The 14,025-nt window shown below is 40.3% G+C and overlaps 1 protein-coding gene and 1 long non-coding RNA gene across 2 annotated transcripts; one reads left to right on the top strand and one right to left on the bottom strand.

Moving 5' to 3' along the window:
- Positions 1-684: 684 nt before the first annotated feature.
- MCM6 (minichromosome maintenance complex component 6) lies at positions 685-14,025 on the bottom strand. Its single transcript, NM_001006527.3, has 17 exons — positions 13,833-14,025; positions 12,932-13,078; positions 12,257-12,367; positions 11,534-11,783; positions 10,721-10,886; positions 10,486-10,631; positions 9,792-9,942; positions 9,038-9,179; positions 7,898-8,039; positions 7,662-7,769; positions 7,348-7,503; positions 6,208-6,336; positions 5,527-5,688; positions 4,281-4,416; positions 3,848-4,015; positions 3,207-3,346; positions 685-2,537 (listed from the first exon to the last, which is right to left on the bottom strand). The coding sequence occupies exons 1-17, from the start codon at positions 13,940-13,942 to the stop codon at positions 2,424-2,426; spliced, it is 2,478 nt and encodes an 825-aa protein (NP_001006527.3). The 5' UTR covers positions 13,943-14,025; the 3' UTR covers positions 685-2,423.
- LOC112532758 lies at positions 4,013-10,594 on the top strand. Its single transcript, XR_003076039.2, has 4 exons — positions 4,013-4,219; positions 6,097-8,193; positions 10,302-10,377; positions 10,480-10,594. It is a non-coding gene; the product is annotated as an uncharacterized LOC112532758 (long non-coding RNA).

A 14,025-nucleotide genomic window follows, 5' to 3' on the forward strand; every position in this document is an offset into this window, starting at 1 on the left:
AAAGTCTGGTGCTTCAGGGGTTAGAAAAGTTTATAGCACAGGGCATTGGAAAGATAGGAATAGGTTACCCAGAAAAGCGATAGTATCTCCCATGCTGGGAACATTCAAGACTCAAGTTTGGTGCAGGACAATCTTATCTATGGCTCTGATGCCAACAAGAGCTTGGATAAGAAGATGTCACTAATTAAAATCAGTTCAGGTTCAGAAGATTAATATGTTGGAGTGAACAAGCATTCAATTCAGTTGGCTTGAGTTGAAATTGCAATAAAAATTACTTAGGACTGTGTATAAATTGCTGATCAAATACAAACTAACAAAAGGAATTCCAAAAACCATATGTAAATATCACCTTCAGCACAACTCAAAGAATTCCTGATGAAGAAATTCTGCAGTAACATGTGGAAGGCTACTGACCGGACACGTCATGGAGAGGAGGAAGATAATTCTCATTCTCAGCAAATGCAGGATGGTGTTCTGGAAAAAGAGACTAAGGCGTAAATCCCAGAGGGTACACTTAAAAAGTTACACATTTGAAAAAGTATTTACCTCTTAAAAGTGCTTTAGAAGTATTCTCTTCCATTGGACTGACAGCATTGTTCCCAAAACTTGTTAGCATTCACAGTGGAGTTTGTTATTTCCTTACTCACGAAGAGTGGAAGCATAGATGAGACAAAGGTCACAAAATCAACTTAGAATCTTTTCTCAAATTCTGTTCTTGTTTGGTACAATATTCAACTGTTAACAAATTGTTGGAACCAAAAGGCTGAGCCTTGAAATGACAGTAATAATAACAAACCCAAATGTTGACCGTAGCTTTTAACATGCTAAAAGGATCCAAGGAGAAAAAGGGCCTTATTAAAATATATGAATACTGATAAAATTTGGCCAATATATTTATGCTCTGGTTTGAAAAGTTGATTTCGAAATAAATTATAAAATTCCTTATTCTGGAGTGCAAAAACTTAAGCTGGAAATTCAGATTTTACAGACATTTTTATCTTTCTAAACGAATATAAATATACATTTTTCCACCTTAAATTACAGTTTAATCTCATTAGAAACTATTAATGGAAAGATCACATACAAAAATTCCTCCCTATGCCATCCTGACATACCCCTAGGGAAGACTGCATGCCCATGGCAGGAAAGTCTTGTAATGTGTGAGAGAGGTACCGGGACAGCTGGGAAATCACAAGACCTTGCTGACAAAAGTCCCTTGGGCTTCAGACACAGAAGTGCCCAGAGCTTCTTCGGGTTGGATGTGGTTCTGCAGATGCACTCTGTGTACTAACTCACTAAGGAGAGGTCCAGCAATGGCAGTTGAGTTCTGAGCTAATTCCCCATCAATCCCAAAGGTAGTAGAGACTAGCAAGAAAGTGGTAACAGTTTACAAACAAGCTTCATTTCTGGATCTCACTTAAAAGCAGTTAGTCTACACTACCTATACTTAAAATATCATGGTATTCTTTGAGCTTTTACAGATCTTTCACAGGTGCTGGTATCAGGTTGATAAGAATTAAAAAAACTTGAATATTTGTCTTCTAAGATAATGTAATAATCCAATACTATACAGCACATAACTGAGATCAATATAAATTTAAGTAAAATTTTCTAATACAATTATCTGTAAACATTCACTCATGCACTCTTAAAAATCCCTCACAAATGATAGCACTGTTCAAGTCACTTACGAGTCAAGACATTCCTCTAGCTGGGAGGGTATGGCCATCCTGAGCTAAAAGCCTTGCTTTGGGCTCAACTATTCTAAATTTTCTGTTCTAATTTTGCAACAGGAGCATGCACAGCTTTATTATATCTAGAAAGAAAAAGAATTTATCAGTTGTCATTATTTGTTACTGGCATTTAAATACTTCCTAAAACAGCATCTATCATCCAAGAAATTTAATCTTTGTTAAGATACAAAGGGTTTAGATCACTAATTTTTCAGTCTCAAAGCAGAGTCATAGAAAATAACACCCCACATACTAGTAACAACAAATCCACCCCCAAACATTTAATGGTCTTTTATTTACGTTAGTAAGAAAAGCAATAAAAGCCCATAGCATAAAAAGTCTACCAAATACAATAAAACAATAATGAATATAAGAAAATTCCTCTCATTTAAAACAGAAGTGCCTACTTCACTTGACACTAAAAAGTGACTGCATGAGTCTCCTCTGCATCTGGGTGACGATGGCGAAACCCAGAAGTAGTAATTAAACTCACAGATGTTATTTCTTTAAAAACTTTCCAAGTATGCTCAGTGTGTGTGATCAACCATACATCACTAATTGAATATTGGTGCGTTCCAAAATAAAGCATTGGTACAGATTCGTTAGCTATACAGCAACCATTGCAAGAATGCACTAAGAATGCATTTTCCAACATGTCACTATTCAGTCCTACAGTCCAGTTCTCAGCCCTTAGTCCTCCAGTATATAGTTGGGGTTGACAACCAGGTAAGGGTCTTCATCAAAAGTCTCCTCTTCTTTGGAACCCCTCAGGCCTGACTGGGACAGTTCAATCAGAATGTGGTCCTGCAACAGAGAAAAAGAAATGTATTCCTCCAACAACAGAAAGGACTGTTTGTCCTTCTTAAAAAGACATCTCCTTTTTCTACCAGCAGCATCTCTTACCTTCTACCCTTCTTTAACCCTTCTACCTGTGAATTCACTCTTTAGTAAGTTCCTAATTCCAATAATTACCTGTACATAGCTTGGTTTCTGGGAAGGCTTCAGTCTAGCATTCATACTTTTAAAAATGGGGAGTGTTTTTTTCTTTCAAAAATCCCAAAGTGTTAAGAGTAACTTTTTTGCAAATACACATTTTGATCCTGCGAAGTAATAATTTCTACTTCAGAGCTCTGTGTTATGTAGGACACAATAACTAAGATGTTCTGTTTGTATTTCTGCACGCTACTGCAACCAAAACTAAAGAAATACAGAAAAACAGCACTTACACGTCTATAAATAGCAGAAAATAAAACAGCACTTCCAACTCTTACTAATACACACCTCTAATTTATTTCAGTGTTTTCTCTGTAACTATTTTTAACAAATATTAAACAAGAAAGGCACTTATGCTGCATCAGTCAGTGACATAAAAGCACTAAACATATTTCTCATACTAGGAAATTCTGCTAAAAATGAATCGCTGCAATATATCTTAAAACCTTTTTTCCTCTATGCACACATCTTTATACCTACATAGCGTGTAAGTCGGTGAATGACTTTCTCAATGATCTTCTTTTTGTTTATTAGTTCTTCTTCTGATTCAATTTCAGATTCAATTTCCTTCAGATACCAATTAATAAGTTCGCTTTTCTTTAACGATGAATCATCCTCTTCTGCAAATAAAAGTCATATTTTAAAAAATCCAATTACAATACCATTCCACACAATTAGAATAAACATAACAATAGTAAGATACCTCTCAAATCATAAAAGAAAAGGGTTTCTGTGTTAACAGTTATAATGCTGAGAAGATAAACACACAGTAGCCTGTCAGGCTCCCCTGCCATTCTTAGAACAACATGCTTTGTACAGAAGGCTGTATCATGCTTTAATTTGAGATAGATAGATTGAGAATTTAATCTTTCAGTTCTATGCATCCATGTGGTTCACAAATTACACGAGCAGCCTAGCAAACACATCAGACTGAAGCTTCAAGAACAAGCAGTCATAAGGACTTGCAGAACCTTCCCCTGATTACGGACAAAAGATCACCATCACACAAAGATAAAGAATTCATCCTTCCCTTGTAAATGCCAGGTGCATTTGTTTCAGCAAAGAGACGATTCACACATGGTGATGCTACTCAGTCTGCCAACTTTTTAACAAATTCTTACCTTCCTCTGCTTTTCTGAGGTGCAGGACAAGAAGATTAGAAATTCGCCGGTACTCAGAGAAGCCCAGTCTAAGAGAAGCTTTTGGTGCTGCGTCCTTGTTCACATCCTCAGAATGGCCACCTATCCCATTCACAAGACCATTGACCCCAGCTGGAGCTTCTGCTTCACCTGTTTGGACACATGACCAAGTTTAACTCTGTAACACCTTTTAACTGTTTAATCATCTGAGCCACTGAACAGTGTTGCACCGACCAGTCAGCCAAGTGGAGCCCACAAGAAGGCTGAAGTAAGAGAGTTAAGGAGCTAAGATTCCTAGGCTTTGTGAGGGGAAAAATAGGTGGGAAACTGAAGAGAAGCATACACACAAACAAGGTAAGCTTATAAGAACTGGAGGTACGTTTCTCCTTGGAAAAGTTCTCTACAGATGTTTTACCATTGACTCCATCTTGGTCTTCTTGGTACTCCATTTCCTGCTCATCATCTTGGTCTAGATTGATATCAGGTGTCTCAACTCTAATGATGGATTTATTTAAAAGCCTGAAAGCTTCCTTCACATGTTTTGGATGAACCTGGGGAAGATTTAAAAAAAAAATACATATTAAACAGGCATAATGGCTCTTCCTCTACTAAAGGTTTCCAGAAATTCACCCTGATTGTGGTAGACTTTCTACCCATCTCACCTAATTAATCATAAGCAGTAAAGACCCCCACAAGTTAAATTACATCCTGCTACAAGTATTCTGCATTCACATAAAGCGACGGAGAAAATAAGCAGCCTGATGGAACTTTTCAGGCTTTAGCTATCATGTGGAGACAACAAATTTTAGTTCATTTCAAAGAAGATTAGTAGAGCACAAAACATGTAAGATATGTGTCTAAACACAAAGAATATGAAAAACGTTATAATTAATGAGATTCTCCCATGGAATTGAAAAGCAAAAACTGGAGAAATGTTTTCTAGTTGAACCATACTAAAAACAGTCTGTTCCTTTCTAAGTTGAATTTAATTAAAAAGAACCCAATGGATGACCTTCTTATACAACCAGTGAGTAGGTTTCTGTCACATGTGTCACATGACCTCTAATCAAAGAATATTTTGAAGTGAAGACTACATGGTTAACAGTCATGCTACAGCTAATGGCTATAACACAATATACATCTCAACACTGGCTGACAGAGAAGGAGTTCACATCACAAATACGTGCCTGAATGGATCTCTGCCTACTCTTACAGAGGTTCAGATACCTTAAACAACCCTGGCATTTTAGATTGCAGGTCAGGGCAAGCTGCAAGAGATTATAAACTGTGCAAGATTAGAGAAGACAGTACCATCAGTCCTGGCTGGTATTAATCAGTGATTGTTCCTCCTCTGTGGAATGATTTGACAGGTAAAAAGCTGAGAGTGCTGCTACAACAACCACGCAAAAATATGCATGTTTGTAACTGGGACCAGATGATCTCAGGTGGCTTTTTGTTGCATTTTGGGTGCTTTTTCTGTTGTTGTTTTTAGAAAGTAGTGTTTCTGGTATACAAATTCAGGCAGAGTATAACCATGTCACAAGTGAAAACACAATCCCAGCTCTCCTCTTCACTCACGGAATTTAAATACATAAAATGCCTTGGTCAAAAAGCCAGAACTCCCACAACATTAATATAAACTTCCATCAAAAACCCAGTACCTCATCACAGCAGTGCATACGGGCCATAGCTTCAGACAAGCGAATCATGCTTTCCAGCTGCCGCACTGTGATCCTCCAGGATGACTTTGTCACTCCAGAGCTGTCACGCTGCCGAAGGCGTTTATACTGCTCCACTATGAAGTCCTCAGACTCTTTAGATATCTTTGTGAGATAAGACGGTAAGACAGTTTGTCATGTTAAAAGCATTAAAGTTTATGCTTCTTAAATTAGTTCTTAAGACTTCTGTTACTAACTACAGCTTTTCTCCAAAATATTCTATCACACGCACACCACACATAAATAGAATTACAATCATACTAGAATTATATTGCAATAATGACTACACTAACAGTTACATTATAATAAGTACTCTGATGCATCAATTATATTAGAGCAGATTTTTAACCAATTCTTTTTTTCTATTCCACTGCCTTGCTTCTGGGCACAATTCACGTTTGTCTCTACGAGATTGTTCTGTCTGCTTACCTTTCATTCTGCATACAAAGTACTAACACTGACTACAGCTTTGCATACGTGCTTTTTAACCTTACTCTATCTGCACGTATACAGATTCATCAAGAAAACAAACTACCCTCCACATGGAAATGAAATGGAACTTTGCAAAACTCAATAAAGGGAGCTATCTCATAATGAATAATTTATACAAGAAAGTGGAATTACCTTTGGTTTAAACTGTCTCGCAAACAGCAGGTACCTTCTGATATCATCTAATGAATAGACACGATCTACAGATTCTTCTACTCTGGCATGCAGATCCACTATGCGTCTGGCAATGGCATAATCTGTGACCTGGGATATTAGTGCTCTGTTAGATCTCTTTCACAGCAGCAGCCAAATATCAAAACAATGGCTTATATTCTTCCTCCCATCCCCTCCCCTCACACTCCTCATGGCTGAGCCAGTCTTTCCAGAAGAAAGACGCTCTGCCAGAAGGCCCAGGAGAATGCCCCGGAGATTTATAATAGAAGGAAACAGCCCAGAATGGATGAAAGGCAGTTTTAGGATTTACAACCTCTTGGAATTCTCCTGGGTTACAAGTTACCCATAGAACAGGCAGAAAGCAGCACTTTGCAGCGTGGGAACTGCTTGCTTTCTTTATAGCCTACTCTATCTATTTCAATAGTCCCTTCTTAATTACATCACTGTACTGAACAAAACAGTGGAAAAAAATAGTACTGAACCAACATTAATCTCTGTATCTTTTATGTTCCCAAGGCAAATGCCACATAGACAGGTGGTAGCCATCTTAACCCTAGTGACTAGCAGTTTGTAAAAATGACTATTGTTCTTAAGTTTGCAGGTCCAATCACCACAAGATGAAAAGGCAGCATCCTTGTATTCAGCAGAGTACGTTCAAATTGTACTGCCAGCATTTAACTTAGCAAAGAAGAAAAGCAGAAGCAAGAGGCTCTCACGAGACCAGCTTCACCTAAAACTGTAGAGGGCCACAGTGATGGGCAGAGGTCGGGAGCACATTATGTACAAAAGAGCTGTCTGCTTATACACGCAATGAAAGTATAATGTTTTTGGAAGTACCAAGTGTCAAGAAAAGAAGCAATTGACACAAGCTGAAGTTATGATTAGATTTAACTCATACTTTAAGAAACAACAACAAAAACCCAACACTATAGTTGTCAAACACTGTCATAGTACCCTAAAGGGGCTGCAGAATGCCCAGAATTCACCAGGTCAAGGTCTTGACCACCTACACTTCAGTGACATGCGCTGAGCAAGGGATTAGACTAGAGACCTCCAAAGGGCTTTTCTGATATCAGTTATTGTACAGTTGCTCAAAGTTACCTCGTTACATTCATCCACAAGGATGAAGAAGAGATCAAACCGAGACATGATGGGAGCTGACAGGTTTATATTCTGTTTCAATGACTTCGATCTGTCATAGCGCCCTCCCACTGGGTTTGCCGCAGCCAAAATGGAGGTTCTGGCATTCAGGGTAGCCTGACAAAGAAACAAAAAAAGACATAAATCTGTGGCCACTCGTTAACCTACTCACTGTAATTTGAACAGATCAGTGTAACATCATCTACACACACACACACACACACACACCTGGGCAATCCTGTAGGCTACACAGACAAAGGAATAGCACAAAGTACCTTTACTCCAGCTTTAGTAATGGATATAGTCTGCTGCTCCATTGCTTCATGAATGGCTACTTGATCCCGCACGTCCATTTTGTCAAATTCATCAATGCAACACACACCCTGCAGTGAAGAATAAAGAATAGGTGGCTCATTTCAAAAGCTTTTGGAGCAAAAGAATCTTTAAGACAGTTTGTCATTAATTACAGCAATTCCAAGGATGCAGAAAACTCTCCAGTTCCTGGACTCACATTATCTGCCAACATCAGTGCTCCAGCTTCAATGACAAATTCATGTGACTCTTCATCTTTTACAACAGCTGCTGTTAGACCAGCAGCACTGGAGGCTTTCCCACTGGTGTACACAGCACGAGGACTGAATTCATCCACATGCCTATGGAGAAAAATAACAGTGAGGAATTGTGCTGCAGCACAAATTTAGATTGACACACCAAAACCTACAGAAACAAGGTAACTTTCAGGAATCACTGCTTTCAGCTTCTAAAGCCAGGACTCATCCCTTCCTTCAGGAAGCAACTGACATTCAGGTAGGTCCTCCTATCTACGATGATAATTGAGTGTACCTTCGGAACTAATCTTTATCTAACTACAGTCTGGTTACACCAGCAGAAAAAGCAATCCAGACCTCCTCCCACAAATTTTCTGCTGACTTCACAAGCCAACACAGCTCCTCAAAGGTCAGGTAAATGTCAGTCAGCACAAAAGAAGAGCACAAGGCTACACAGCAGGAAGCAGCTAGACTGACCACAGGCAGCCTGAAGCAGCTGTACTGCCTGCACACAGCTTAAAGTAGCTTTTGCAGCTTTTTTGCAGCGTATGCTGCAGGGACCTCAACCTCATGGACAATGATGCAGTGGTAAATGAGCATCACAACAAAATAAAACCGTATTAAATAGAATTTCAAGTAAAAAAAAAAAAAGAGTACAGTTTAAGATGTAGCATTATAGACATGATTATTTTGTATTACTGTTCAGATTTAATAGCTCTAGCTGAACAAAGTGATGGGACCCACCAACTTAGACTAAACTAAAACAAGTGAGGAAAAAAAAGAATCACAATTTAGTCCAAAATTATAAGATGTGCTATTTTATGTGTTTTTTAGTATTCAGTGACTTTCAAAGACATAGAATAAGCATAATTACCTAAACAACAACAGAAACAAACTCTTAATTCAATTACTTGTAATTACCATAGGGACCTGTCAAATTTGCTTCAGCCCTATTCAAATAACTGTCCAAACAATTCCTGGAAAGTTTTCTTAACTATTTTACTTCCCTCTCCTCTGTTTAATGTAGAAGAGGCACAGCACACATTTACAGCTCTGGTCACACTGAACAATATTTAAACATTGATTTTTAAAGAGATTCTTACTTTAGAAATTGACTCTTGGCTGTACTCGGATCACCAACAACACAAACATTGATGTCCCCACGCAGTGAAGTGCCCTCTGAAGTGGTCTTAGGAACTCCTCCAAAAAGCATCAGCAGGACACCACGTTTCACTTCGTCATTACCTGCCCCACGAAAAACACCCAGCTAAAAATCCACATGCAACTCCACATTTTTCCTATTTAAGGAAACATCAAAACACTTGGACAGGCCAACTCAGAGCTTACCTGTTTCCTAAACATCCACTAAAACTGCATTTATGAATTTGATACAGTTTCAGGGAAGAACAGCTCAGAAGGCAGCTGAATTCCTTATGCTTCCGCAGCTCAGAACATGGACAAAACTCTACTGATCAAACTTCTCAGACATGAGTCCTCAAACAAGTTCTGAGCCAGAAGCAGTGGCAAACATATGCACATACATCTATGTACATCAGTATACAGATAAGGAGCTCCTACATCCTTTGAAGTAGGCAAATATAAAGTAAAGAGTAAAGTTTCATAGTAAATGAACCAATAGCAAAACCAATCATTGTGACTACTCATGCAGGTCCTAATGATTTCATACAAGTCTGCAGGAATTTGGCTCTCTGTTTCCTAGCATAACCAGTTTTAGAGGGGAGTGTTTGAGATAGGTGGTATTGAGCTTTTAACACTTCCCCAGATGGTACTACACAGATATCAGAAAGAACTAGTATTTCACAACTGAAACCCCTGAAACTACAACTGGAGTCTCACCATGGATAGTGGGGAAGAGGCTGGTACACAGATTGTGATAGAGATTTTTATCTTGGCTCATTTCAAACACCTTTTCCCACTCTTTCACCGTCATTTGGTTTTTAATGCTTTCTGCAGTCTGTTCTTCATCTCGAAGCTCTTTTCCACCAAACTAAATAAGGGAAATTCAAAAGAATAAAAGTAAAACCATGACAAACACGATCAGTACTGAATGCGAGTACTGCACACAAGAGCTTACACAAACTTGCCCTCTAAACTGCATAGAAGAACACATTTATGAAGACTAATCTTAGGCTAAGGAATCTCATCATCTTATACTTTCAAAAAACCAAGAAGCATAAAAACAATACTGACAACTCCATAGGGAGCAAATGGAGTCTAAGTTCAGAACGTGGGCAAAAGGACAAGAGATGCTTGTTTGTTCAGTAAGTAAACATAGAGCAAAAAAAATCCACCAGTACAGCTTCCTTTGACTAAAACTTGCCTCTTTATGTGTCTTTCATTAACCAGAACTTAAAAGATCTTTAATTACTCTAGAATGAGGCAAGAAATTTCTACATCCAGAAAATTGGGTAATGCACATGAGGTTGGTACACATACATATTTAAAGCTTTGTACAACCCCACCCTCTAATTCAAGGAAAGAATACAGAGCACAAATCATCAATAATTTTCTATTTTCTTTCCAGACTCACCCGTGGATTTGTTGGTGCAACGTAACAGGCTAAAAAGACCAGTTTGTAGGACAGCTCTCTGACTCCAAGGGCACGAAGTCCCCGGATTCCTTCGGTTTCATAGCCCTCCGTCCCACTAACCCGTGAGCCGGTTTCTGCACGTACTCCTGCCATGAGAATAAGAGTCAGAACAGCAGCAACCAGAACAAGCTACATGGCACTGAGGTGATGATGATGATGAGCAGTCGCAACAAACCTGGTGTTGACAGCTGAGCCACATCAGGCACAACAATCAGTGATCCTGTGAAGTCACATTTGTCACCTGCCTGAGCAGATTCCACTGCTTCTGCACGCAAGATCACTTCCACGCTTCGAGGAATGCTGCCTCGGGGCAGCTCAGCCTGCGTCTCTTGAATGCGAACCTGAGGAGGTACAGAACATTAAGCACTCAGATGTCACCAAATCTGGAACTGCTTTTAAAGCTAAGCTGCTAACAACTGCAGTAGGTAGCGTTTGCTTGCAACCATCTGATTGCACGATGAATTGGGTGTCTTGGGGAAACTTCAGAGGATTCAAAGGAGCCACAGTGCCAAATTTGAAGTCAAGGAAAAGCACTCAGGCCACTCAGATTCTACTCAGTGCGACACATTATCATGAGATGCAATGCACTGAGGATCTGGCAGAGTAAATTCATGTGGAAGAGTAAAACACCACAGATACAAAAAACACGCCTCTTTTCATACTTGCATGAAATAATTATGCATGACGTATCTGTGACAGGAGACTGACAAAGGCTTGAATATGTGGGTTTTCAGTGGCTTGCTTACATAATAAATATCATGCAATAAAACTCTTTAGATTCTATTCGTAAATTCTCATGCTTAATGATAAGTCTTCAAAGAAAAAAAGAAACAATTGGCAGAAACTCCAGTGCCTTTTCTTGAGGTCTTTTCTTGATGTTGACCCAACCAAAATCAACAGTCTTCAACGTTCAGCAGCAGCAACACCTTTCAAACACCACAAGAACCATCACCATTTGTCACCACCCCATTCAACCTCACCGCTGTACCTTTTGGAAGTCAACGAATCTTGATTTGTTTGTGTCCAGCAGGAATCTCCTTCTGTTGGCACAGACTGGGTTTCTGCAGATGTTTGGCTGTGTGTACTTAAATTGCTGTTCCACATCCTTAATCACTGTCTGGCAGTCTAGGCATAGGAAGGTTCCACTGACAAGCTCTGGATGCACTGGGTGGGTACGTACCACCTGCCCACTGATACGCAACAGCGAGCCAATTTTGGCTGATGTCAGTTCTCGAATCCTGTGCAGGACAGAAATTAATTCTAGATTAAATTCCCGGTCCAGCTGACATTTTAGGCCCAGAATACTCAAGTAGTAGCAGTTTGTTTTCATTCAATTTGTAACTAAAGAACAATTGTAACAGGCAAAAGAAACAATGTTAAGAAAAATACCTTCCCATTTTGTCATTTTACACATACTTTTAGGTTAACATTAAAGCAAAAATTACATCATTGGCACTTCAAAAGCAACACATCATCTATATCAGATTTTAAAATACAGAAGTTTAATTAGTCAGTATCTGCAGTCTCTTCCAATCTAACATTTGCATGATTCACAAATGAAAAACTGCTTCATAAAATCATGCAACTTCTTCACAATTGTACATGTAAAATGTACCTTTTATGCTGTATAATGAGAACATTTTCAGTACCCTTTGGCATCTTTTTCCAGTTGTGAGAATATACAAGTTCCTAGGATTAATAATCATCTTACTTGTGTCTGGTAGGCAGATCCTGAAATGCAACATAGAAGTCCTTGCTTGCAGGAACATTTCCATGGTCTCTAGCGAAAGTCCTTACTGCTCGGCAAAGATAAGGGTAAACCCTGAAATAAAGAAAATAAGTTTGATTTCTATAGAAGATATCAAAATGTCTTTTTCACTTTAGACTGCATCACAGGCTTGTATCATATATCTGCAGGTTATGGCTTTTACAACCACGTTAGGAAAAAACACACAAAAGCTCATCTGAATATGCTAAAAATGAGATTGCTGTGGGATAACTATATATTTTTTAATTGTATGAGAAAAGACTTTAGAGATCTCATTTTATGACACTTTTCTCCTTATATTAAAAAGCAGAGCCTCAAAATAAGCCACTGGGTCAATAAAATATTTTCAGAGCAATAAGCTCTAGAGCTTATCCTGCATTCTCATTCTGACCATCTATTTCTTTATCAGAGAAAATGCCACTGCCTGGTTAACTTGTCGTTTTCAGAAAGGCAGAATTACTAACTAAGAATTTGTTGAGAAATAACTTCTGATTCAGTAAAAATAATTTCCTAAACGTGAGTTTTTTCAGGATACAGAATGCAGATGAACCTCAGGTCAGACCTCAAGGACCTGTGACTGCTGCACTGATCAGCTCTCAGACAATCCGTACACTTTACCTGTAAAATTCCTCCTGAATGGTGGTAGAGAGCTGCTGATTGAACTGCTCCAAATCCACAAAGCTCACAGTCAGTGTGTTCCGCTCCGGCCGGATCAGCTCTTCAGCATCACGCAGGTATTTGACCTCCCCATCGCAGTTCTGGAATCTGAAAGCAAGCCAGAGAAACGAGTGACAGTTATACATCAAATAGCAACCACATACTTCTGGATTCAAGAGAGAAGGATAACATGTGCAAGAAAACAACTGCACCCCCCATTCCCTCACAGATATCTCTTCCAACAATATTGTCTCCCAAGCAACAAGTCATAGGACAAGAGGAAAAAGCCTCACATTGCAGCAGGGGGTATAGGTCGGATTGTAAGAAATGTTTTTCATTGCAATGGTTGTGAAGCATTGAAACAGACTGCCCAGGAAGCAGCTGTGTCACCACCCCTGGAGGTATTTAAGAGCGACATAGACGTGGTGTTTACCGACATGGATTAGCAGTAGAATTGGCGGTGAAATGGAGCCTTTCCAACGCCAATGGTTTTCCCTGTGGCCCCTGTGAACACACCGGCACACACAGGCCGGGCCTACGTTCCGCACAGCCGCTGTGCCACACGGACTGTATTTCTCGTCCGACCAGGACCCTGCCCCGGCCAGCCGGGTTCCGCTCCCTCAGCACCACGCCAAGGTTCGCTGCTGAAGGACCCCTCGAGGGCGGCCTCCACGCTTCGACAACAAGGCCCGGAGGGGCCTCGCCAAGTTACCACAACAGAACCACGCTTCCTTCCGCGGGAGGAAAGCCGGGCACAAAGCACCTCAGAGCTGGGCCCGAGCTTTTCTGACGGGAACGGGGGGCAGGGCCGCAGACCCTGACAGGACGGACCCCTCCCCACACACACCCCGGCCGCACTCACTCCTCGAGGAAGTCTTGGAACAGCTTCTGGCACTTCTCGGCCACCTCATCGCGCAGCTGTTGGTGCTGCTGTGCCGCACCCGCGCCGCCGACCGCCACCGCCAGATCCATCGCTCTCGCTGCCGCCTCGCTCCCGGCCCTCGCCCCGCCTGCCACCCTTCGCGCCGCAGCCGCGCCGGCGAATGGGCGACCGC

This window comes from Gallus gallus, chromosome 7 (genome assembly GCF_016699485.2).
Source record: "Gallus gallus isolate bGalGal1 chromosome 7, bGalGal1.mat.broiler.GRCg7b, whole genome shotgun sequence".
NCBI classification, from domain to species: Eukaryota; Metazoa; Chordata; class Aves; order Galliformes; family Phasianidae; genus Gallus; species Gallus gallus.